General features: G+C 53.7%; 9 protein-coding genes across 9 annotated transcripts; 4 read left to right on the top strand and 5 right to left on the bottom strand.

The window, feature by feature from the left end:
- Positions 1–794: 794 nt before the first annotated feature.
- Positions 795–1,490, bottom strand: PHYSODRAFT_389324 (hypothetical protein; the record flags this gene model as incomplete). Its single annotated transcript, XM_009517794.1, has 2 exons — positions 795–1,065; positions 1,099–1,490. Coding segments are annotated over 2 exons (663 nt in total), but the record flags the coding sequence as incomplete, so codon positions are not given.
- Positions 1,491–2,588: 1,098 nt separating this feature from the next.
- PHYSODRAFT_284351 (hypothetical protein) lies at positions 2,589–4,094 on the bottom strand. The gene has a single exon (XM_009517793.1). It carries the CDS (start codon positions 4,066–4,068, stop codon positions 2,680–2,682), a length of 1,389 nt encoding a protein of 462 aa, XP_009516088.1. The 5' UTR covers positions 4,069–4,094; the 3' UTR covers positions 2,589–2,679.
- A 1,049-nt stretch (positions 4,095–5,143) lies between these two features.
- PHYSODRAFT_469853 (hypothetical protein) lies at positions 5,144–8,009 on the top strand (the record flags this gene model as incomplete). Its single annotated transcript, XM_009517792.1, has 10 exons — positions 5,144–5,221; positions 5,298–5,450; positions 5,529–6,401; positions 6,472–6,558; positions 6,623–6,864; positions 6,931–7,144; positions 7,220–7,407; positions 7,478–7,544; positions 7,619–7,738; positions 7,809–8,009. The coding sequence occupies 10 exons, from the start codon at positions 5,144–5,146 to the stop codon at positions 8,007–8,009; spliced, it is 2,223 nt and encodes a 740-aa protein (XP_009516087.1).
- Positions 8,010–8,192: 183 nt separating this feature from the next.
- PHYSODRAFT_474559 (hypothetical protein) lies at positions 8,193–9,570 on the bottom strand (the record flags this gene model as incomplete). The annotated part of the gene is made up of 5 exons (XM_009517791.1): positions 8,193–8,453; positions 8,532–8,708; positions 8,773–9,147; positions 9,224–9,376; positions 9,463–9,570. 5 exons carry the CDS (start codon positions 9,568–9,570, stop codon positions 8,193–8,195), a joined length of 1,074 nt encoding a protein of 357 aa, XP_009516086.1.
- Positions 9,571–9,868: 298 nt separating this feature from the next.
- Positions 9,869–14,110, top strand: PHYSODRAFT_476634 (hypothetical protein; the record flags this gene model as incomplete). The annotated part of the gene is made up of 5 exons (XM_009517790.1): positions 9,869–10,007; positions 10,080–12,273; positions 12,490–12,616; positions 12,749–13,068; positions 13,198–14,110. 5 exons carry the CDS (start codon positions 9,869–9,871, stop codon positions 14,108–14,110), a joined length of 3,693 nt encoding a protein of 1,230 aa, XP_009516085.1.
- A 236-nt stretch (positions 14,111–14,346) lies between these two features.
- Positions 14,347–15,018, top strand: PHYSODRAFT_474111 (hypothetical protein; the record flags this gene model as incomplete). The annotated part of the gene is made up of 1 exon (XM_009517789.1): positions 14,347–15,018. The coding sequence occupies one exon, from the start codon at positions 14,347–14,349 to the stop codon at positions 15,016–15,018; it is 672 nt and encodes a 223-aa protein (XP_009516084.1).
- Positions 15,019–15,109: 91 nt separating this feature from the next.
- Positions 15,110–16,615, bottom strand: PHYSODRAFT_473060 (hypothetical protein; the record flags this gene model as incomplete). Its single annotated transcript, XM_009517788.1, has 2 exons — positions 15,110–15,910; positions 15,977–16,615. The coding sequence occupies 2 exons, from the start codon at positions 16,613–16,615 to the stop codon at positions 15,110–15,112; spliced, it is 1,440 nt and encodes a 479-aa protein (XP_009516083.1).
- Positions 16,616–16,873: 258 nt separating this feature from the next.
- PHYSODRAFT_477244 (hypothetical protein) lies at positions 16,874–18,121 on the top strand (the record flags this gene model as incomplete). Its single annotated transcript, XM_009517787.1, has 2 exons — positions 16,874–17,365; positions 17,432–18,121. The coding sequence occupies 2 exons, from the start codon at positions 16,874–16,876 to the stop codon at positions 18,119–18,121; spliced, it is 1,182 nt and encodes a 393-aa protein (XP_009516082.1).
- A 554-nt stretch (positions 18,122–18,675) lies between these two features.
- On the bottom strand, positions 18,676–22,913 carry PHYSODRAFT_472932 (hypothetical protein; the record flags this gene model as incomplete). The annotated part of the gene is made up of 2 exons (XM_009517786.1): positions 18,676–18,893; positions 22,511–22,913. The coding sequence occupies 2 exons, from the start codon at positions 22,911–22,913 to the stop codon at positions 18,676–18,678; spliced, it is 621 nt and encodes a 206-aa protein (XP_009516081.1).
- Between the last annotated feature and the right edge of the window lie 89 nt (positions 22,914–23,002).

Genomic DNA, 23,002 nt, shown 5'->3' with positions numbered 1-23,002 from the left:
CTCGTGTAATGAACTTCAAATAAGTATGGGATCTCTGTTGTCTTGGCGATAGGTGTCGTCAAATACTGTTCCGATAACCTGGCCCGCAAACGGTGGTGTTAACGAACCCGAATGCAGATGGATGCGCTTAGCCAGAAAGGAAATGTGCACCTACTTAGCTGCGTCAGTGCTCGAGTGCCATGTAAGCGAAGAGCTGACACAGAATTGCCTCCAGCTCAACTCTGCGGGTGTCCGGAAGGCTATCACCTAGTTAACAAGACCTATTGAGCCGATCAGTGCTCGTGGCAAGATCCAGGACCTGCTTTACTGGTCTACCACGCCCGACATCTGCCATCGCCTCCTGCATTACGAGCCTACTGATGCTTAACATGGGAAAACATTATTCGAACCTGAGTGGAGTTTTTCTGATTTTGCCACTTTTAAGTGGTCTGGTAATGAATGACCAGGACACTGGCGTCGAAAATGGTTTGTAAAAAAATGGTGAGCGAGTGCTGCACCTTCTTAAACGCAGCATAAGTCAAGGATTTTCTACTCGCTTCCGTGGCGCTGAACATCGATCAGTGGTTGCCTTTGCTCGTGTGTCTACGCGTGAAGCAATCGCGCCTTCAGTTGAAGCCCTCGTTGCAGCGTAGCTTGAGCAATGGCCTTGGACGTGTGTATACACGGAGCAAGGAGGCGCCAAACTGCAATGGGGGGGGGCTGCGTTCCTAGATTTGGTCAATAACTAGTGCGATCATCACGAAGTTGATGTCATCGCCGGTGTCGGCCGGCGGGATGTCGGAGCAGCTCATGTACGATTGCGACTGCGCCGTCTCGAAGCGTTTGCAGAAGCGGCAAACGCTATCCACGCAGCCCACGCCGCCGTCACCGCATCGGATATCGGTGAGAATGTCCAGCCCTACGCTTTTGTCGCCGCTCGACACAGTTTGGTAGCAGTCCAATGGGATGGAATAAGTCGTCGTCCCCGACGCCGTCGTGGTCGCAGGGGCCGATGTTGCCACTGCAGGTGATGTGGTCGCAGGGGCCGACGTTGTTACTGCAGGTGTTGTTGTGACGGTGGGAGCGCTGGTTGTAGTCGCAGGTGCGGTCGTTGACGACGTGGTTGATGTCGACGAGTAGTCTGAGCAGCTCCCCAAGTGCGCCGACTGGTCCGTCGATTTCGTCTTGCAGTACCGACACACGCTGTCAATACAACCGAGCCCTCCGCTAGCGCAAGTCGCGTCCGTAATGATGCTAATGCCAACTGCAGCATCGCCGTCCGATACGGTGGCCGAACAAAGCTTGGATATTGTAGCTGGTGCGGTTGTGGCCGCACTGATGGTTGGGCAAGTATTCAAGTGCGATGACTGAGGTGTGTCTGTCGTCTTGCAGTACCGGCACACATTGTCGATGCAGCCAAGGCCACCAGCCGAACAGCTTGTGTCGGTCACGATATTGATTCCAACCGCAGCGTCTCCAGAAGAGACCGTTGTAGTGCAGACGCTTGCACTAGTGGATTCGAGACTATCCGATGCAAGAGAGCTGGCATTTGCAGACGGAATGCTGGAGCAGTTGATGTAGGTTTCCGACTGAGCCGTCTCGAACTGCTGGCAGAAACGGCAGAAGCTGTCCACGCACCCAACTCCACCGACGCTGCAGGTGGGATCCGAGACGAGGTCCAGCCCGACCTCTGTGTCGGCACTGGATGCTGTGCGGTTGCACTCAAACACGACGGATGGAGCAGCAGGTGTCGGGGTCGTCGTCGTTGGCGTCGGCACCTCAGTAGACGTGTTGCATCCGAGAAAATGCGCTGATTTCAAGGTGTCTAGCACTTTGCAGAACCGACAGTGATCGTTGTAGCAGCCGAGACCGCCGGCAGCACACGTTTGGTCGGTGAGCACCTGAATGCCGAAGTCCTTGTCGCCGTCCGAAAGTACGCAACCCTCCTGCGCTGCGATTGATCCAGAAGTTGAACCGATGTCGCTAGGCTCGGCACGGGCTGAAGCTAATACACCCAGTGCTGCAAGCACCACGAAAGCGCGCACCATCTTGACCGCCAACAATTTAGATCAGTGTCTTCCTGTCCCAGGCTGCGTCAAAGGACGATGTTTTGGAAATGGTGTGGCCGCAGAGCTCTGCACATGCGAAAAAAAAATGGGATCTCACCCAGTCAGTCTCACGCCAGCTCGATCATGTGAAGTATGCATTGCCCTATTAATTGCCGTCGGAGAGCAAAGAAGGCTGTGAGATTTTTCTTCACGCAATAGAGCAGCGTAAATAGTGGTGACCCGTTTCATGAGCACCTAGTCGCGTTTATCAACTTCGTATTTCTCCACCTTGTCCACACTTCTCCACCTTGTACTTGTCACTGCAACAGCATCCCACAACTTCTGGCGGTTTGAAAGAGGGCCTGTACATGAACTTCAGTCAGCTCATGAGAGCGATGATCACCTTGTCAGTGTAGAAAGGAGAACAACGGGGTCGCGTCTGCATGGGTTTCCGTTGGTATCGAGACAATTCTTGCCAACGTCAACCACTAGCTGCATCCATGATCGATCGTTGTGAACGTGACGGTTGCTAAAAATCAAAGCAGCACCACAAGACGAGAGCAGGGTGATTGACTGGTAGATTTTTTTCGATCCGTGCTTTCAACTACTGCGCTCGCTTCCAACCTCGCTCACTCCACTCATTACGGCTCGCTTACTGGTCCACGTCAGTCGAGTCGGCGTTGATGTTCATGTCGAGGTCATCGCCTGTGATGCGCTTGTACAGGTCCAGCACGTCCTCGGACGTGGTCTCGAAGTGGCTCGTGGGGTCGTACGAAGCGCTGATGAAGCAGTTGTCCTCCTTGCCGTCGGACACGGGCTCGAACATGTCCGTGATGGCGTCGAAGCGCTCCAGGTACGGGCCCAGCAGCTTGACACCGGGCTCGAGCTCCTGCAGCGGCACGGACGTCTCGGCCAGCGTGCTGACGATGGCGATGTAGATGCCCTGCGGCGCGACGCAGTGCGCGGACGACACGACGGCCACGTAGATGTCGTTCTGGCGGTTGGCCTGCGCGGCGGGGATGATAATCTGCAGCGACTCGGCGTCGTTCGTGTTGGGCACGGGGTGGTCGAGGATGAAGATGGAGCGCACGGCCACGCCCGTCTTGCGCACCTTCTGGGCCGGGAAGTAGGACGGGTCGCCGATCACGAGCTTGGCCTTGGCCACCTCGTTGTCGCACTTGACGCCCCAGGCCTTGCCGTCCTTGTCCGTGAGGATCTCGTCCACGCCGCGGTTGAGCATGAAGGTGCCGCCGTTGATGGCGCAGAGGCGCGAGAAGCTCTCGGGCAGGCCGCCCAGGCCGTACAGCGGGTAGATGTACGGGGACTTGCCGTAGCGCTCGAGCGAGTAGGCGTAGAGCTTGATGGCGCGCACGGTCTCGATGGCGGGGCGTTTGTGGTACGACTCGTCGCGCATGAGCGCCATGGCGTGGCCCATGAAGCTCTGCGTGTTGGCGTCCACACCGTACTTCTCGAAGAGCTCGCTCATGGGCTGCGTGAACAGGTCCATGCCCTCGTACGTCTTGGGGTCGTCCTCCTCGTAGTTGTAGATGTACATGATGAGCTTGCGGAACTTGCGCTTCTCGAACATGCCCATGAGCGACGAGCGCAGCGCCTCCTCGCCCGTGGCCGGCACCTTGTAGGTGCGGCCGCCCTTGACCACGTAGCTGCCGTCCACGTTCTTGAACTCGAGGTAGCGCGTCACCTTGGTGTGCAGCAGCATCTTGACCAGCTTGCCGCACGCCATGATGAACTTGGGCACGAGGTCCACGTTGTAGTCGCGGTCGGCGCCCAGGTCCGTGCGCGGCTGCTGGTCGGGCTTGAACTTCTTGTAGAGGTTCGTCAGGTTGGGCGACGCGCACTCGCCGCCGTAGTACGGGTTGCGGTCCACAATCAGCACCTTCTTGCCGTTCACGGCCAGCAGCCCGCTCAGGATGCACTCCTTCAGGCCCGTGCCCAGCACGATCACGTCGTACTCGCCGTCGGCCAGCGCCTCGGTGCCCTGCGGCAGCCACGCGAAGTCGGGCTTGCTCTCCTCGGCCATGTCGATCGTCCGTCTAGCTCCTGCTCGCTCGGGGGGCACGTTCCAGTATGAGGGGGGCTTCGAGCCGATCCTTGGAAGAAAGCGGAAACGGCAGGCGCGGGAATAGATACCCTACGGAACAGACTGCTTCCACTCTTCAGTATTATACCCACTTAATGCTTGGAAATTAAGTGGACTACGATATAGAATACGGATAATGCGAAGATGAAGTCGAAGCGCACTTGCCCCACGTGGTACCGTTTGACCAATGAGATGGCTACAAGACGAGATGGCTACAGGACTCAAGGTGTCGAGCCCTGACGGTGTATGATAGCGTAGACGATGGCAGTGGCGATACAACTAGCCGCCTAACGTTAGTTGACACCTCTCCGCACCGTTCAACTCACAACGCGCGCCATCGCCGTCTTTAGCAGGTCGCTACACCATTTTACTCCAAAAAGCGGCATAGCTCGGCCGTATCGTACTCCACCCATACTAAAACCAAGTCATTTGCCTCGACCGCAAAGCGTTTCACCTTTTTTTGTTCTAAATCCTCGGAAAGCGGCTAAAGCGCAGCAAGTCGCGCGCCATGAAGTCGTCGCCCGACCGCCGCGCGTCGCCCGAGCGGGGATACCAGGCCGGCAGCGGCCGCGTGCTCAGCCACTTCGCGAGCATCGCGACGCCCGACGCCGCGTCCAAGAGGCCGAACAACAGCCAGTGGCAGTGCCGCTCCATGGGCGCAACAGCGCGCGCCTCCTCCTCCTCCTCCTCCTCCTCCTCCGCCGTGCAGCCGGGGCCGCGCTCCGTCCCGCGGCCGAGCCAGAGACCCGTCAAGGTGTTCGACGACTTCGTGCTGGACAACCAGACGGAGAGCAGCGACCGCAGCAGCGAGCTGAGCGCCGAGGCGGCGGCGGAGCCCAAGGCGTACGCGATGAGCTTCTCCCCGCCGCGCCACAGCCTCAAGAAGTCGCGGCGGGAGGGCTCCGAGCCTGCGCGCAGCTCCAGCTCGTCTCTGAGAGGGAGTTACAGAGAGGAGACGCCCGCTGAGGCCGCGGAGGAGGCGTACTCGCCGGTGACGGCCTCTGTGGAGTATCTGATGAGCAGAGACCCCGAGGAGGAGGAGAGGGTGCTCTCCGCCAAGTCGGACAGGGAGAAGGCCTATATGTACAAGAAGGTGGGCTGGATGAGAGTTTTGGGAGGGTACTAGGGTGGAGAAATGCTGATAATGGGGGGTTATTTGGTGTTTGTAGAGGTACACGGACACGTACGAGCACGCAGTGGCGCTGCTGAAGCACGCGGCGACGCTGGAGCGCGAGCGCGCGGACAAGCAGTCGGATCTGGAGTATCTGCGGTCCACCATCAAGACGCAGACGCAGATTATCAACACGATGAGCAATAACCAGGTGCGTGAATTGAAGAGACACAAGCTGGTAGTGGTAGTGGGTGGATACTAATGGTTAATGGTTCTCTGTTGCTCTTAGAATGCGAACGAGCCGGCGGACTACCAGCAGGAAAAAAAGATCCAGGCATTGTGTCGTGAAGTGACGGGGTTGGTGATGCAGCTGGGTGAGAAGGATTCTCTGATCAATAGTCTGCACGAGGAACGAGATCGATCGGCCAGAGTGATCAATGAGCTGAAGATGTCGCAGGGCTCCAACAGTATGAGCGGAGGTATGCGGCCCACGAGCGAGTTGCGCGAGCTGGAGCTGCAATTGCAGACTGCGCTTCAAGAAAAGTTGCAAGCTCTGGAGCGAGAGGCGAAGGTGACGGCGCAATTGAAGGATCTGCAGCTGCTGTATGAGAAGTGTGAGGCTGCGCGCTCGGCGTTGTCAGACGGGCTTGACCGAGTAGAGAAGCAGACGACAGCGCTGCATGCCCAGTGGGTCCAGGAAAAGAAGGAGATGCTAGCGTCTGTCGAGAAAGATGACCAGAAGACGGCCAAGTTTGTAGCAGGGTGTGAGCAGTTGCGCAAGGACAACGAGACCCTGAAGGCTTCTCTTCGTCTGACATCACAAAACGAGAAGAAGCACCTGGCAACGGTGGAGTCCCAAAGGATAGCGGCCGATAAGTCCCAATCGACGATTGCCCAACTGGAAGCGGAGCTGAACGAGTTACGCCCTAAGCTGAGCGTGTTACAAGAAAAAGATGCGAGGATAAGCACTCTAGGGAGCGATTTGGCTGGAACGAGGGAAAAGCTTCGGCGGTGTTTGATTCACGTGGACGAGCTGGAAGAACAGCTTGAGCAGCGAGCGGAGGAGGTGGAGGCAGCTAAGGCTCAATTCCAGGAACGCACTGCCTTCTTGGAGCAAAGAGTTTTCAGCGCCGAAGCCGTTCGACGAAGCCTTCACAACAAGGTACCTGTGGTCCTACTGATGAATGTACCAATATTTTCTGACCTCTTACGATCCGTTGTTGACAATGCAGGTTATGGAATTGAAAGGAAACATCCGCGTATTCTGCCGCGTTAGACCAGTCCTTCGACACGAACTAGCAAGCTCAAGAAAAGAAGAGGTAAGTAATGGGGCCTAATTTGTATCAGTATCAGCGCGAGTCTCATCTAACATCCGCCGCGCAGATTTTCAGCTTTCCCGACTATCAAGGCGAGCGACGGCAGATCGAACTCAGTGCAAACCCGAAGTCGCACGTTGGTTACGGCCAGAATGGGGCCAGGAGCGTCGTCAAGAAGTACAACTTTGACTTTGACCTGGTGTTTGATAGCAAATGCTCGCAAGAAGACGTCTTCCTAGAGGTGTCTGCATTGATTCAGTCTGCTCTGGACGGATACAACGTGTGCATTTTTGCGTACGGTCAAACTGGGTAAGTTGTGGTTAAAGTGCTGTCGTCCAGGTGCTGCTTTATAACTATTTTCATGCTGGCCCTCAGGTCTGGAAAAACGTACACGATGCAAGGACGGGAAGAGGATGCCGATTCCGAGCTGATGGAGCCGTCGCCCGACATGGGAATTGTCGGTCGGGCGATCTCGCATATATTTGCTGGCATGGAGGATTTGAGGTCTAGTGGTTGGGATTTCAACGTCAGCCTGGAGCTAGTTGAGATCTACAACGAAACCTTGCGTGATCTTCTCGCACCTGCTGGGGTTAGTGCTCAATTTCCAAACGCAATCTGTACCTTGCTCGTACATATCTGACTCATTTGTATTTGATATATGCAGTCCACGGACAAAATCGATCTTCGACTGGACAGCGAAGGAAAAGTCGGTGTCGTTAATTCGTGCATTCACGAGATTAAAAACGACCAAGAAGCATGGAGTCTGCTCCGAGGGGCTATGACAAGAAGATCGACAAAATCCACCAAGATGAACGATCGATCCTCGCGCAGTCATTGCGTTATTTCATTTAGGTGCGTATCATTGATGGCTCACAGCTTGGACGACCAAAATTCTAACCTGTTTCAAATGACTTCTGCTTAGGCTTAACGGGATCAACTCTCTGACGGGTGATCAGCGCACTGGGGTCATCAACCTGGTTGATCTGGCAGTACGTTTTTGCAAGCCGCAGGATCTTTTTTGTGGAAATTCATTTGCTAACCTGTCATCATGATCACTGTGCAGGGGTCGGAACGATTGTCAAAATCGGGCAGTGACAGCAATAAGGAACTGATGAAAGAGGCTACATCAATCAACAAAAGCCTCTCGGCGCTTGGCAACGTGATATGTGCCCTTGCGAAAAAGGTATGTACTTTATCTTTTTTTCTCGGGTTTGTCTGACTTCTAATCGTTTTTTTTTTTTTATCTCTGCTAGTCTACGCACGTTCCGTTCCGCGACTCAAAGCTGACGCACTTTCTGAGTTCCTCGCTTGGCGGAGACAGCAAAACGCTAATGATCTGCAATCTGTCTCCGCTGGGGGAGCACCGCGACGAGACGCTCAATTCTTTACGGTTCGCCAAGATGGTTAATACCTGCGAGATCACCTACGCTTCAACAGTATCAAGCCGATCATAGAGAAGGATGACTCGATGCAATTTGTTTATAGAACTTGGGTGGCACGTGTGGTGCCTTGCTACTCGATGGTGTGTTTCTTCACAAGATATGCATTTCATCGATGCCGCTTTGATACATAGGATTAGTTCATATTATCGAATTGGAATGGAATGAGCGCACGGATGTGATGTCCTCCACGCATTCCTAGCAATCGGATAACAAAACGCGTGAGCAAACATCTGATCGAAACGCTCTGATTTCACCCGTCGCCAAACTCACCATCTCGAGAAATTCACACAGAGCTTGAGATGCGTACGGCGCCAGCTTGGGATGGTGGAGCACCTGCTTGAGATATTTCTCCAGGCGTGACTTGAGGGACCGAGGACGTTCCTTCCAAGATATCACCTTTCTGTTGTCATACTCCTCAGGTGGCAGCGGGCAATCAGCGCGAACTTCCTCAGGAAGCTATAATAAATATGAAAAAAATTAGTAGTGCTATGAGCACCCGTTTCATGCAGCCAAATGACAACGTATCCTGCGTACCTCTTCATCGAGAGCAACAAAATCACTGTAGGGACGTCGAAGAGTCCAGTGGTCATCATCGGTTTGAACAACAATCTTGAACGAGACGAACTGCCTGTTGCCCCAAATTGAAGATACGGTAGCGGGGATCGTGATATCGAGCATCGTCCTCTCTTCAGTGCTCTTGGACGATGATGGCTACAGGAACAGCTCCTCAATACTCCAAAACCATCATCAAATACGCATAATTCACAGCACGTACATATGCTACCAGCTCCCAGTCCTTAAACGACCCATACAGAGAGGTTGGAGGCTGGCAATGTGCCGAGTTCAGATACGCAGACGGAGTATTCACCTCCATCGGATACGCAATAAACTCCGGAGTAACTGTGGTGGGTCGTACACACATGAATAGTACCAGCACAGCCGAAGCTGCATAGCAGACGCCACCAAACACCATGCCAGTCATGTACGACATGGCACCGTCGTCATCCGGACTCGAGGCTCCGGCAAACGTTCCGTTCACGACGAGGAAGTACGTGGCGTCCAGCCATTCAAGGAACCAGAACAGCCGCAGATACACCGACGGCGTCAGCCCGCGCCGATACTCCATCCACAAAATACTGGTCGACATTCCCTGCACACACCCACCAAGTCACCTCTCCACCTCTCCACCTTCCGACATCACCCAATACCACCATCAAGCAACTCACCCAAACCAGCGTCTCCATCATGACTACGACATTCTGCTGGTCGCGGCCGAACGGTCGATGGTACAGCAGCCACGAGCAGAAAATCTCCTGGTAGAGCCACTGCAGCCCATTGAGCAGGAACAACATGAACGACGCCGCCAACTTGACACAGAACTACATACACACAACACACCAGTGAGTCCATTCCAATAGTCCCTCCAATACTGTAGCCAAAATGCACTTCACTGTAGTAGACTTACGTCCAATGGGAAGGCGATCTCGGACAAGTAGGTCATGGGCTTAGGCGCCAGCACGCGCGAGCCGTAGACGACGCCCACGAAGAGGAACAAGGCGTCCACCGCCAGCATCACGACCTGCTCGACGGTGACACTGCGCGTCTCGGGCGGCTCTGGACTCGGCGCCACTCCCGCCATCTCTGCGCGCGCTCCACACACGCAGACCAGCGAGTAAATGAGCCAGCGACGGCAGAGACGACTGCGACATATCATGCTCATCAATTGGGACTCAGGTGATGCACAGCTGGATGGAAAGTGAGCCATGTTGCTTAGTCAAGACGGTACACCAAGTGTACATGAAATGTAGCCATGTTGCTCGAAGCGGCGCGAGGCAGTTACCGTAGCTGGGCTTTGCATTGAAGCAAGCAGGATGGCGACCGGCAGCATGATGAAGGACTACGTGCGCAGACAGCTGCGTTACTGGGTGGATGGCTTCAAGGACGACATGCTGCCTCGCGACTTCATGTCCAAGTCGTACTCGAAAACGCAGCTCCTTATCCCCGACATCAGTAAGATAAGAAACTTGTAGCCATCATGTTGAAGTGGTTAGCCTTACAACTTATCACATTCTTTCCTTACAGGGTTAAAGCCTCACCGCGTTGCTGCTGTGTTGCATCTTCCTGCTCCGTTGTTGGTGACTTCGGTTCACTGCATCGAGTTGACGATCGCCGTGCCGTCCTGGACGGACTCGGACAAAGAAGCAGCCTACAAACCTCTGCTAATCCACGCGAACGAGTTGTCGGTCCAAGTTCGGAACATTTGGGAGTGCAGCAGCAAGATCCGAAGCGAGGCGGAGGAACGAGTACAAGCAGCATTACTCGAGCCGGACCCGCTTGGGTCCACTGCCGCCATGTTCGCGTTCTCTCGGGACGTGAACGACCGGACTAAGCTGGTGGTGGACAAGCTGAATGTTCAGATTTTCATGGGCGGAATTTCACGATTGGAGATAACGTTGGTAGATTTAAGCGCACGGACGACCGACGCACTGTGGCAGGATGTGAAGGACCCGACGAAATGTGTGGACTACTCCCCGGACCACCTGGTTCAAACGCGGTTCAAGGCCATGTCGTTCATGCTCAGTGTTGGGGTCAATCCTGTCGGGTCTAACGGGGGTCAAATGATCCGTTTGATGACCAAAGTGTCGGTTGATGTGCGAATAACGAGGTTTTATCATCGCAAAGAAGTGGAGGACTCGTGGAAGAGGCACATGAAGCTCGTGGATGTGAATTTCGGCGCGGTGAAGGTGGAGTTTGGCGTCGCAGACTTTATGGAGGTGTACACAGTTGCGTCGATGCTGTGCAATTGGTTGCTAAACGGCAGGAGTTCGGAAAACTGCGCGTTATCTTCACCAGAAGATGGGATGGCTGCCAATCGTGAGCCAATCGGTCCGAGACAAACTGACCAGCCGAATATTGAGCTGCAGATCACATTTCGGGGTACGCTCGAAGCAAAACTGAAGTTTAATTCACCTACCGAGGGACCGCAGGAGCTGTTCCTGGTTGCGGATCGTGCTGCGGGGAATATAATCCTTCATCGACACGGTGTGCGTGAATTGCAGTTGAGTCTGCATGAACTCGCGGTGAGATTCCGAGGGTATGTCGTATTTCGACTGAAACCTGACCGTGAGGTCTTTCATCTGGAGCAGCGGCACAACTCTTTATCTATCAAATGGCGAGTTCAAAGCGTACTGTGCCGAATTGACGACGACTTAACGAGAATGCTGACCGAAATGTACCAGTTTGTGAACGAAAAGGAGAAGCCGATTGTTATCCGGTGTGGAACCTGCCACCAGCAGATCAGCCTCGACATGATAGACGTCCACGTTTGTCCACCCCGTAACAGCAATAGATCATTGACAGCAACTCCGCCAGCTACTGGAGAGAGTAGAGGAAATAGTTTTTCGGAAAGCTCCAGTGCTGAAAATGGTGATTCGGATGCAACAGTGAAGGCTGTGAATGCCAACGGGGCTCCTAAAATTCACGTTGAGTTACATATGGACGAGTTGGAGCTCCAGACCGCTGGAAGACTGGTTCAACTCTTGCTAAAATGGCTTGGAATACGTGAGGATGAACGCGCAATTGGGCGTGATATTACTACGAAGCTGTCGGATTTGCGCCTGACCACTGAATCGAACGAGTTCGCGGGTGATGCCATTTTTGTTCCTGCTCTGCCACTTGCCTTTCAGATGCTGGAGTGTTCCTTACAAGGTTGCGGTTGCATTTTACGACGCAGAGGAACGATGCACTCGAAACATATGCATTATACCGAAATCAATCATGCCTACCAGTGGCCTGCTCGGCTTTTCTTCGACATCTCTCATTGCGCGATGTCCGCGCAAGAATGCTTTGCAAAAGTCGACAAGATCCAGTTGCGATCGAGCTTTTCGGATGGCAGTCGTGTGTGCTCGTCCTCCCAGCCTCAACTAAGTTTCCATATAACCATGGACAAGGTCCGTTGTCAGTTGGATGAAGTGCTATTCAAGCTATCTCGACAAGTGTTTGATCATATCGGAGAGTCATTATCCAGCTCAAAAGGCTTTACAATGATGACACTTTTCCTCGGAGTGCTACAAATTCGTGCGGTTGAATTTACGCTGCAGAATGAAAATGTGAAAGATGCCCGAGCGAAATCGTTGCTGAAGCAAGCCATTGTGGTGTTTGACAACCAACTTGGATTCCTTTGTACGCAGAGTTCGCTAGATTTCAAGACCGTACTGAATTCACAGACCATGGAATTCGTTCATCGACAAACTCCAGCGCCTACGAATATTCAACCGTGTGATCTCCCAAATCCTGAATTACCAGTCACAGAAGAACACCCCACAGAACTTACTACCACGGAGACAGACGCCAGTGATATGAACGCTGTCGTAGACTCTGTAAATGACCCCAAACCAAAGGACGAAGAGGGAATTTCTTCCTTCGAACCAGTTCCTCCAGATGAATCCCAAGTCAGTGTAAGCCAGGAGGGTGACGCTGCACAAATAATGAGCCCGCCTACCCCGCCGAGCCTAGAACGGGAAGATGCCTGCCGATGTATTCAACGAATGGTGCGTCAGAAGTACCTTGTTCGGCAGTATAAGCAACGTTTTGATCCTGACGACTACGAACCGGGGGTGGTGACCCCTATACAGCTTCCTGCCAAATCAGCAGATGTACCAGGCGCTGAAAGTACGACGACACCAGCGCCAGCATACAAGCGAGAAAGTGGGAAGAGTCTTGCTAGCTTGACACTGGTAATCGACGCTGAGAGTGGAAGCAACGACAGTTCACCTTCGTCCTCTCCTCGAAAACTCAGTTTGGGGATTCCGAGTCCGATCATTGTGCTTGGCGCTGACGCTGATATCGTGGGGGAAATTCGTGGTGGAATCAGTAAGTTGATGAGTCCATTGAGTCGTGCGCGTTTACCGTCCGAGAGCTTCCGAGGTGGTCTGAATAAACTCATGGCTCCGATCAACCGGACCCTATCGACCACTGCGAGCACCAAGCGAAGGTCGTCGGTTGAATCTATCTCCCCTATGGTGGAGGTTGCGTGCCATAACCTTACAACGTCTGAAGAACAAGTGAGCCCGTCGAGGATCCAAGAGCTGCGCCAGGTCGATCCAAAGCAACCTCATTGTAATGCCTCATCAGACACGGGACATGCTTCGGATAATGTGCCGCTCATTGATGAAAAGTCCAATAAACGAGCTGATGACAGTGGGGATCCACCTCTCTCTAAACCTCCAGAAGCACCAAAGGTAAATGACCTGAGTGAGGCCAAACTGGCAGCACTTCCTGATATTGTGCGCGTGTTAGCCCAAGTAGGCGAATGTCGCCTGTGCGTTCCGATCAATCCGCGAGAGAAGGTTGAGTTTCTGTGTCAAGAAATCGTTCGGCGATTCAACGAGTCCTTCGCAGCCGATCGTGGAAGTATCTCGCAAGTCTCGCTCCAAGACAAACACGGTGGAGTCTTCTGTCCGTCTGATACTGTGGGGTTCTTGTTATCGGTAGCTCCGAGCGAACTGTTTTTCGCATGTCCTCAAAAGTCTGATGGACCAATACGATCCTTGGCCCGTCTTACGGCAGGATCGGCAAGGACTGCATTACCGAGATCACCGACATCAAGGAATGAAGCCTCTACAAGGACAAAGTATTCAAAGCTACCGCTGCCTTTAGTCATCGCGCTGCTTGCGAATGAATTGGAGCGCGATTTAATCCGTTCAGGTCTTTGCGAACGGGATAGCGGAGCAGCAGGCGAAGCGTGGCCGGATTTGGCACTCAACGCTGCGTCGCTTGATGCTGAAAAGAACCCACTGATCGTGGAGGTTGCGTGGCATGAAACATGCGTCGAAGTCACCAATGGAGACGCATTTGCACTGTGTCGGCAGCTCTTGGGTCTCTGCACTTCAAGGGCGACCAGCAAGTACGTGGGTAAAATTCTACGAAGCCGGCTTAAAGTCGACCCGACCAAACCTTTAATCGAGTGGGCATGCCGACGGAAACTAGCTATGGAACAGGAAGGCAATGGTGATAGATCTACCCAACCTTCCGACCAAGAGGAGTTACTGACGGCTTCGTATGACCAACTCAAGAAGGTGGTGCAAGACACGTTTGGTGTGTACACGCAGTGATCCATAAACGAAGTTTCCATTTACGTCGGCGGCATCTTGGCATGGGATCGAGCAAACCTAGTCAACGCCCGTTTAAGATTTATAGATCATGGAAGGATCCATATTCGAGCTTTGGTCGACTCAAATGGTGCATCCTGGCGTTGGTTCTTATGTGTCGGTATTCTTAGTGATACCCAGTGATCCATACTTGTGCGTCCATTGTCATTTTACCCACGGAACGAGCCGATTTCCTCAGTATGGTCTTGGAGCGTCGTCGAACCATTATCTGCAAGAGCAGCAGCGACTTGCCCAAAACCAAGACACCTCACGAATCCAGGCCCCGGTCGAAACGTGTGCACCATAGTCGACCAACGCCGACAAGGCAGAATCAGCATGACTTTGACCGTGATGAAGACGTTGTTCAAGCCGACCTCATCGAGATCTCGCTGGTCAGAGATCCCGTACCAGTTCGCGATGATAGCGACTCTATCAGCGACACTACAGAGCTTGTCGAGAAGCTCATTGAAAGTGCAAGGGGCGGCAACCTTCTCACTTTTCAGCGACTGTGCACCCGGATGATGCAATGTCACCTTCGACTCGATGCGCCAGGATACATGGGGTGGACTGCCGCGCACTGGGCAGCCCGCGAAGGACACGTCCACTTACTGGAACATCTGACGATGCTGCACGCGAACTTGGACGCCGTGGACTGGAAGGGAGACACTCTTCTGCATAAAGCCGCTGCAAATGGCCAACCTGCTGCCTGTGAGTGGCTGATCGAGCGTGGATTTAGCGCCAAGTTGCGGAACAACAACAACCTTACGCCGTTAGACCTCGCTCAGGAACATATCGCCATCTCCAGACGCAGCAACGCCGCTTTGCTATGCGAGAAAATGTTATCCACCGAATACTCTGAACATAGTAAATAGACACATTTTGGCTTTCACGTTCTTCTTGAAAAATGAAGCCTTTCAAAAGTATAAAAGTCGCAGATGTATTATCTGTAGCACAATGACGCTACTACGATGCTAGAGTCAATCCTTTGAGGCCACCACCCTCGCCCACGGTCATCATCACTTTGCCATGCTGGTTCGCCACCATCATTTCAGCAAGCAGACTGTTGGACGCGTTGCCGGTAACAACAGTCTTCGGGTTCTGCGAAAGCGAATTGAGCACGTCAAGGCGCTGCATATCGAGCTGATGCGCGCGGAACTTCTCGAGTTTCTTCGCTGCTGCCCCCTCCGCTCGAGCAACGATCTCCTTCGTCGTGGCCTCGCCTCCACTGATGAGCTCCTCGACCTCAGCTTGCAGCTGCATCTTACAAGCGTCCTCCTCAGCCTGCACCAGTCGGATATCAGTGTCGGACCGGAACGCAATCTCGCTGGAAATACGCTTCGTGTCGGCATGAATCTGCTCAATAGCGAGTGAGGCTTCCGCTGCGATCTTGTTGCACTGCACTCGGGTCTCCTGGGCGATCTGGTCTTGAATCACCCGCGTATCTGTGCCCACCATGTCGATCTCCTTCTGGATCTCCGCGCACTTGGCTTTGCCCGTCTGTTCCTCCTCCATGAGCATCATTTTGCGTGCCAGCTTGGTCGTGTCGATCTCCTCCTTGTACGACAGCAGCTGCATGTCGTTCATCTGCTTCATGTTCTGCTCCTTGATGGTGCTCAAGTGGGTTGTGCGGCTCTGCATCTGCTCCACGAACGTCGGCGGGAGCTTCACGTTGGTGATGGCTACACTGGTTATCTCAACTCCGTAATTGTTGAACTGGGCGTTGAGGTTCTTCTTGATGTCCTCTGTCACGAAGTATGGTGCCGTCTGACCAGGAGGTGGACGTTGAGGCGTGTCGGGGTTAAGGACACCGACTTCACTAAGCGTTCTAACTTCCGCTGGTGTAGACTGGGACTCGTCACGGTTGAGCATGGCAAGCTTGCCGGTGTTGAAGCTTCCCTGCATCGTACCGTCTCGAAGCTTATACACTTCAGTGTGTTGAACACTTCGCGCCAACGCACGCACAGCTTCGTCCTGTGCTGCTCGAAGCTGAACCTCCAGTCCATTCGGACCCAGCTCGTACACAAAGCGGCGCACCAGGTTCGGGTCTTCCCCCTTCGAGGCGTCTCCCATGATGCGGAAAATGAGGCACATGTCGATGCCGACGGTGACGTTGTCCGCCGTCTTGCAGCCCTTAATGGGAGTCTCGAATACGATGAACTGCTTCGTGACGAGATTGGAGACCTGAGTCCATGGTCCAGCCCAGTGGAAACCTGCGGGCCACACGGGGCTCGTCACGCCGTCTTTTGTGAAATCCATGTCGCGGCCTTGGTTTTGGACGAGCGCGTAAGTGCCTTCAGGGACGCGGATATATGGTCGAAACATGCTGGGCCGAGGGTTGATCATGATCACTGTGTTGCCATTGTAACATGCACCAAACAACCGGTTAGCTTTGTCGACCGAGCTAGTTTCGGTGTAAAGCAGCCGCGTTTGGTGTCCATCGCCAACAAGAACGGTCTCCTCCTCAGCCATCGTAACTTGATCAGTTCAAGAGAAATCGGTAATGTGGTTGAGATGGAGAAACTCGTTGTAGCACTCAGCAACATGCGATAATACGTTATAGACCATTAAAAGCATTCGTGGGAAGCTGCACAAAGCGCACAGAAATGCGTCCATGCTGTTTAATCGCAGGTGAAGGATCGCAAACACACTTCTCAGCACATTTCCCATCTAAATCAATCGGCACTGTGGGTCATTCATCATTGCATCATTTACCACCAGCCAGCACTCATGAAGGAGGAGAAACCAGCTCGATACAATCGGCTCGTGCAGCTCGACATCAGCCGTCCGATGGACGCCATGGGTCATTTCAATGCAAAAGTGGTGGACGGTCGCATTCCGCTCGTGCTCATACCAAAGTACCCAGTTTTCTTCACGTTCATGCAGCAGATTCCGTCTGGAGTGTGGGTTTTGCAGCAGACCTGGAACGCTCACACTGGCATGATGGACCCCGGCCTCAAAGTGTTCTGGCCGGCCTGGAACCGAGTCTCGCACATCGTCACCAAACAAGCTGTCGCGTATTCCAATCCAGTCCGAGGCTGCCCCACCTCGGATAACGTGATGGTCGACATCGACATCTCCATCAGTTTCCAGATCGGCCCCACGGAAGACGACGCTGTCAAGTTCATCTACACTCTTGGAGCCCACCGCCTGGACGAGCTGCTCTATAGCTTGACAGAGGAAGACATCCGCGGACTGGTGAACTCAGTTCGCTACGATCAAGTCCACGACTTACGTGAGGATTTCGCCATGGGCATGAAGACGGACCTCAATACCAAACTCTCACAGTTTGGGATATTAATCCACAACGTCAAAGTCACGAACGTCGAGCTTCCGTCCTCCTTGTCATCGACACTTGAGGGGACCACGGCGTTCAAAACCCGAATGGAGGAGCAGGAGAAGAACCATGAGAACCAACTTCGCATCCTCGTGAACGAGGAGACCCAGAAGCTGACAGCAGCGCAAAAAGAAAATGAGCGCGCAGTCCAAGACCTGCTCGCGACAAAGGCTCGAGCGACCATTATTCGAAACGAGATGCGTACGACTGCAGAGGCCAAAGCCCAGATCGCCATCGCCCAGCACAAAGCTGCATACGCCAACAAAATCAAGGAAGCAGAGGGATTCAAGATTGACGCCGTTGCCACTGCCACCGCCGCTTCGGTTCGAGCCCAGACGCAACCAGCAGTCAACCTCGCCAACCTCAAACAGAACTACGCGCAGTACATTGCTGCAGCCAAGATCAAAAGCGACGCCATGGTTAAGGCTGCAGAACGTGAGGCGGCAAAGATTCTGGCGGACGCCGAAGCGGAGGCGGTTGCTGCGTCGTTTCTTGCCGAAAAGAGGTCGTTCGACTACCAACAGAAGAAGATCCGCCTAGAAACTGGTCTTGCGCAGGTGGTTCCAATGGTTATCAGCGGCAAGAACGGCGACGACTTGATCCGCCAGACTGTACTCCAGACACTAGACAATAAGAAATGAGAGCACAGCGGGTTATCAACGGGCAAAGATCGCTTCCTTCCATTGTTCCAGTCTTAGCGACAGGTTTCACACGGCAAGAGTTAAGCATTGTCTTGTGGAGGCTATAGCTACATGAAGGTGTAGCGACCTTATTAAGAATGGTGCTCAGGAAATAATGTCGATATCCACGAGCATCACATGCGTTAGTCCCCCGACGTTGAAATCAACTGCCCGTCGTAGAAATCAGCAGACCACATCAACTCACTTTCTGCAGCAAAATCAGATGCCCAAGTTCGGGCATGCTCGGGGTAGTTCGCGTAGAACCAAGGGAAAAATTCGCGGTGTTCATAAAGCCACAGTGTACTGGGCATAGCCCGACTGGTGCACCCTTCGCCACGTTCGCGGTGAAGAAACAAAACTGCTTCAAAATTCCCAGTACGCGCAGCAGAGTCCATGACTTCCGCCGTGCAACTTTCCGGCTGGATATCGATAAACCACTTTAGCATTGCAAGCTGACCCCTCCAAGTCGACCCCTCGATGGCGCAATGGGATTCGCATAGAGCCATTTCACGACCTCACAATGCCCGGATCTTGCCCGTGCAGTCTATAGCTTTGGTAGTACATTCTTCAGTTCGGTTGGCACTTAGCCACTTGACTACCTCGAGATGCCCTTCGCGTGCAGCGCCGTCCATTGCCTCCGTTGTGGCTCCTTCCCTGCGGTTTGAATGAAGCCATTTTAACATTTCGAGGTGGCCAGCCTGCGCTGCTGCATTTATCGCATGAGTGGTGCAGCCTTCGCCCCGCCGTGTGTGGAGCTACTCTACGACCTCAAGACGGTTATACGCTGCAGCTTCATCCATCGCCTTCGTAGTAAACCCTTTTGACTTGCGCTGGTGTTGCCAGCGCAGTACGTTCAAATGGCCATGTGCGGCCGCTTTAGTCACCCCTTCTTCAGTACAGTCCACAGACTCATTTTCACAGATCCAGCGTAAAATGTTCAAGTGTCCGCCACTAGCAGCGGTATCCATCATATGAGAAGTAAAAACGGGAACCTTGGTGCCTGCTAGCCACTTGAGCATATCGACACAGCCCTTTGTAGTCGCACGCTGTATCGCGTTGGTCAACTCATACGATCCAGCCTTCTTGAAGCCATAACCAAGCTTAAAAAAACGCTCCGCGACGTCATGACGCCCCATTGAGACTGCGTTCAGTGGTCGATACACCCAGGTTTCGTCGGTAACCTTGGCACGGTGTTTCAGAAGCATCTCCAGCGTCTCCAAACCCCCTTCCCTCAGCAACTCCGACGCATCTACGTCCTTGGCTGCGCTAGGGCCCTTTTGCTCCATTAACCACTGCACGACGTCTACCTGGCCCTCTCGAGCAGCAGCTTGCACAGCATCCCGCGTCTTGGCCGGCGTCTTCCCCTTCAGCTTTATGCCCACTTGACCATTTCCAGGTTGCCAGCTGCCGCTGCGGGAATGATCAAGGCTCTCCCGTTGCACTTCTTGCGTCCTGCCATCGACTGCAACCATTGCGCAGCGGCGAGATGTCCAGCCTTGCACGCAGCCTTCATCCGGGCTGAGAACTGGGTCTGACGGAACAGCGGGTCACGCCACACGCTCGTCTCTGGCAACTTTTCGTAGCCTGCGACGATGCGCTGCAGGAGAGGCGCTGAACCGATAGAGCAGGCGAACTCGACAGAGGGAGGACGACACATCCAGGAAGGCATTGATGGCGGAGATGACATGGGGCAGCGGCTGCAGTTGCGGGGTTGCGTCGCGGCAGACTACGGACACAACATTTAACAAGGCGAGGTCGCTGTCCTGGTCGTGCGAGCTGGTCGGCGCTGACGAGGGTTCATCTCGCGCTTGGTGCTCATTGCTCGGTCTCTGAATTGACAGGAGAAATAACAATATGTAGCTATCATTTAAAGATGGCTACACACTCGCGACAGAGAACACCAAATTGAAGCCGATGCTACGCCGCGCCGAGAGTATAATACTAGCCAATCAGATTGCATCCTGTTCAGAACGATACCCTTGTAAATCCGATCGTTTGAATTGCGAATCTTCCGCCCATTTTTCTGGACCGCACAACTTCCTCTAGTGCTCATTCGAAGATCTACAGCCTCCCGCTCAAGACGCAGCCTCCTGTTCAAGACGCACTCTCCTGCCCATGAAGCAAGCAACCGATGAAGAACGGCAAGCCGTTTGGGAGACGCTGCTCCTTCGCAGCACCAGAGGTGTGCTGAGCCCTGGGGACATTGTCCAGACTGCAGTACACTTTCACTTAAGCCGTTTCGTCGTCGCGCGCATTTGGGAGAGAGGGATTAGTTCGATGGGCGACCGCGTCGGTGCAGTTGTCAAGTCAAGAAAGAGTGCGCGTGGCAGAAAGAAGCTAGACCGAGCAGTCCTCTGCGAGCATGTGTCAGCCGTGCCCGTCAACGAGCGTGAGAACCACCGTAAGATCCAACAGGCGTCGAATACAAGTTCCTACCTTGTCCAACAGTTGATCAAGGAGGGCTACATGAGGCGGGCCCTGAGGCACACACGGCCCCTGCTTACGGCATCGCATAGGGTGGTGCGCCTGAAGTTCGCCGTGAACCACGTGAAGCTAAACGGAGACGGGCAGTACTATACCGACCCAATGTTCGACGTAGTCCACATTGACGAGAAGTGGTTCTAGGTCAAAAAGATCGGCCAGCGTGTGTACGTGCTGACGGGCAAGGACGGCACACCCCTGGAAGAAGCTCCCGTACAGTACGTTCAAAGCAAGCGTCACATCAAGAAGGTGATGTTCCTGTGCGCCGTGGCGCGTCCACGCGGCGACTGGGACGGCAAGATAGAGCTTTGGCCTGTCGTGGAAACCTACAGTACACAACGCTGGAGTGCCAACCGCCCAGCAGGTGTCGAGGATATAAAACCAGTCTCTATGAACCGTACCTTGGCGCGCCGCATGCTCGTGACCGACGTCATTCCTGCCATCAAGGCGAAGTGGCCTCAAGATCAGAAGGCCACTCTCATTCGCATTCAACAAGACAACGCGAGGCCACATGTGCTTGAGGAGGACGCTGAAGTGCTCGCTGCTGGACGCACCGACGGATGGAATATCCGACTCAAGAACCAACCTGCCCAAAGCCCAGATATCAATTGCCTGGATCTCGGCTACTTCTGCAGCATACAGTCTCTCCAGTCTCACACCAGCCCACGGACCACGGAGGATCTCATCAAGGAAGATGAGCTCGCGTTTGCAGAGACTACGGCAGAGACTCTCAACAAGACATTCTTAACGCTGCAACTTGTCATGAAGGAGATCATGACCAACGAAGGGCGCAACAACTACCGGCTCGCGCACATGCACAAGGACAAGCTGATCAATACTGGCCAACTCCCCACCACTCTGATGTGTGATGCCGAGATCCTCTTCAGCGCTCACTCAGCAATCGCAATGCTCTCTGTAGAGCAGATCTACGCAGAGCAGCTTCGTGCTGCCCAACCTCGTCCGGTTAGTTGTGCTGGGCAACGTCCCTCCCCACCGCAGCTGATACTCCAGCACCAGCCCTCGCTACTACCCTCTGCATTTGAGACTTCAGACCTGGATCCTTTTCGTTTGTAGGGCACTTCATTAAACCTCTGCGAATCCTATATCGGTGAAAAAATGAGGCGGAGCTATGCGCAAATATTTTTTGAAGGTGCATTATTTTCAGCACAGAGGTAGTAGTCACGCTCCAGCAATTGTAGCAATGCCGTGGTATGGCCTCGTACATCAGCGACCCAGCGTACGGTCGTCGCCAGAAGCCACGAGACGCTGCCGGTACAGGGCAAGCAGGACGACGACCATGAAGAAGACAGATTTCCAGTTGAGGTTTTGCTCCACAACCACAAAGTCTCAAACGTCGAGCTCCGTCTTCTTACCACTACGCTTTCTCGATATAAGGGCATCCACAAGTTAACAGCAGATCAAAAGAAAATAAACACGCATCCCAAGACTTGCTTGAATTGAAGGCTCGTAAGCCACAGCGCAGTTCGTGACGTTGAGATATAGCGGGTTGGGCTCGTCACTAGTTTGTCTTGTACGAAATCAATTGGTCGCGGTACCGAGTAGCAGACGTGACCAAAAACATTTCTTCCTCTTGAACGCCAGAACTATCCGCATATCGAGGGTAGCTTGCGAAGAACCAGGGCAGGAATTCGCGGCCAGAATCAAGCAACCACATGTCGAAAACGGCTACTGCGCGTTCACGGTGAAGAGCCAACACAACTTCGAAGTTCCCGTTCAGCGCAGCATTGTTCATGATTGTTGTTATGTCGCCGTCGGCTCCATGATCAAGAAGCCACTTCATGACTTCTCCATTTCCAGCAACTCGATTAGTGGTATATGTCACTCGCTGGACAGCTTTCCATGTGAAACCCTCCGTACGGTTAGAGTAAAACCACTTCATAACTCCCAGACTTCCGTGACCTGCTGCTTCATCCATGGCTTTAGTGGTACACCCTTCACTCCGGTTGCAGCTCAACCACTTGACAATTTCGAAGAGCCCGTTCCTAGCAGCTTCGTCCATTGCCGCCGTTGTGCACCCTTCACTGCGGTTAGCGTGAAGCCACTTCACAATCTCGAGGTGGCCGTTCATTGCGGCCATGTCCATTGCCGCCTTCGTGCAACCTTCACTGCGGTTGGCGTGCAGCCATTTCACCATTTCGAGATGGCCGTATTCCGCTGCACCATCCATTGCGCCCGTTGTGCAACCCTCTGTTCTGTTAGCGTGGTACCACTCCGCGACCTCACGATGGTTATTCGTCGCCGCGATATCCATCGCACGAGAAGAAAACCCTTTCGAATTGCGCTCGTGTAGCCAACGTAAGATGTCTAAGTGGTCACACCTGGCAGCGGCTTGTACAGTTC

This window comes from Phytophthora sojae, assembly GCF_000149755.1.
Source record: "Phytophthora sojae unplaced genomic scaffold PHYSOscaffold_1, whole genome shotgun sequence".
Taxonomy (NCBI): Eukaryota; Oomycota; class Peronosporomycetes; order Peronosporales; family Peronosporaceae; genus Phytophthora; species Phytophthora sojae.
Note: the sequence above shows the minus strand (reverse complement) of the source record. Positions and strands in the feature narration are given on the sequence as shown.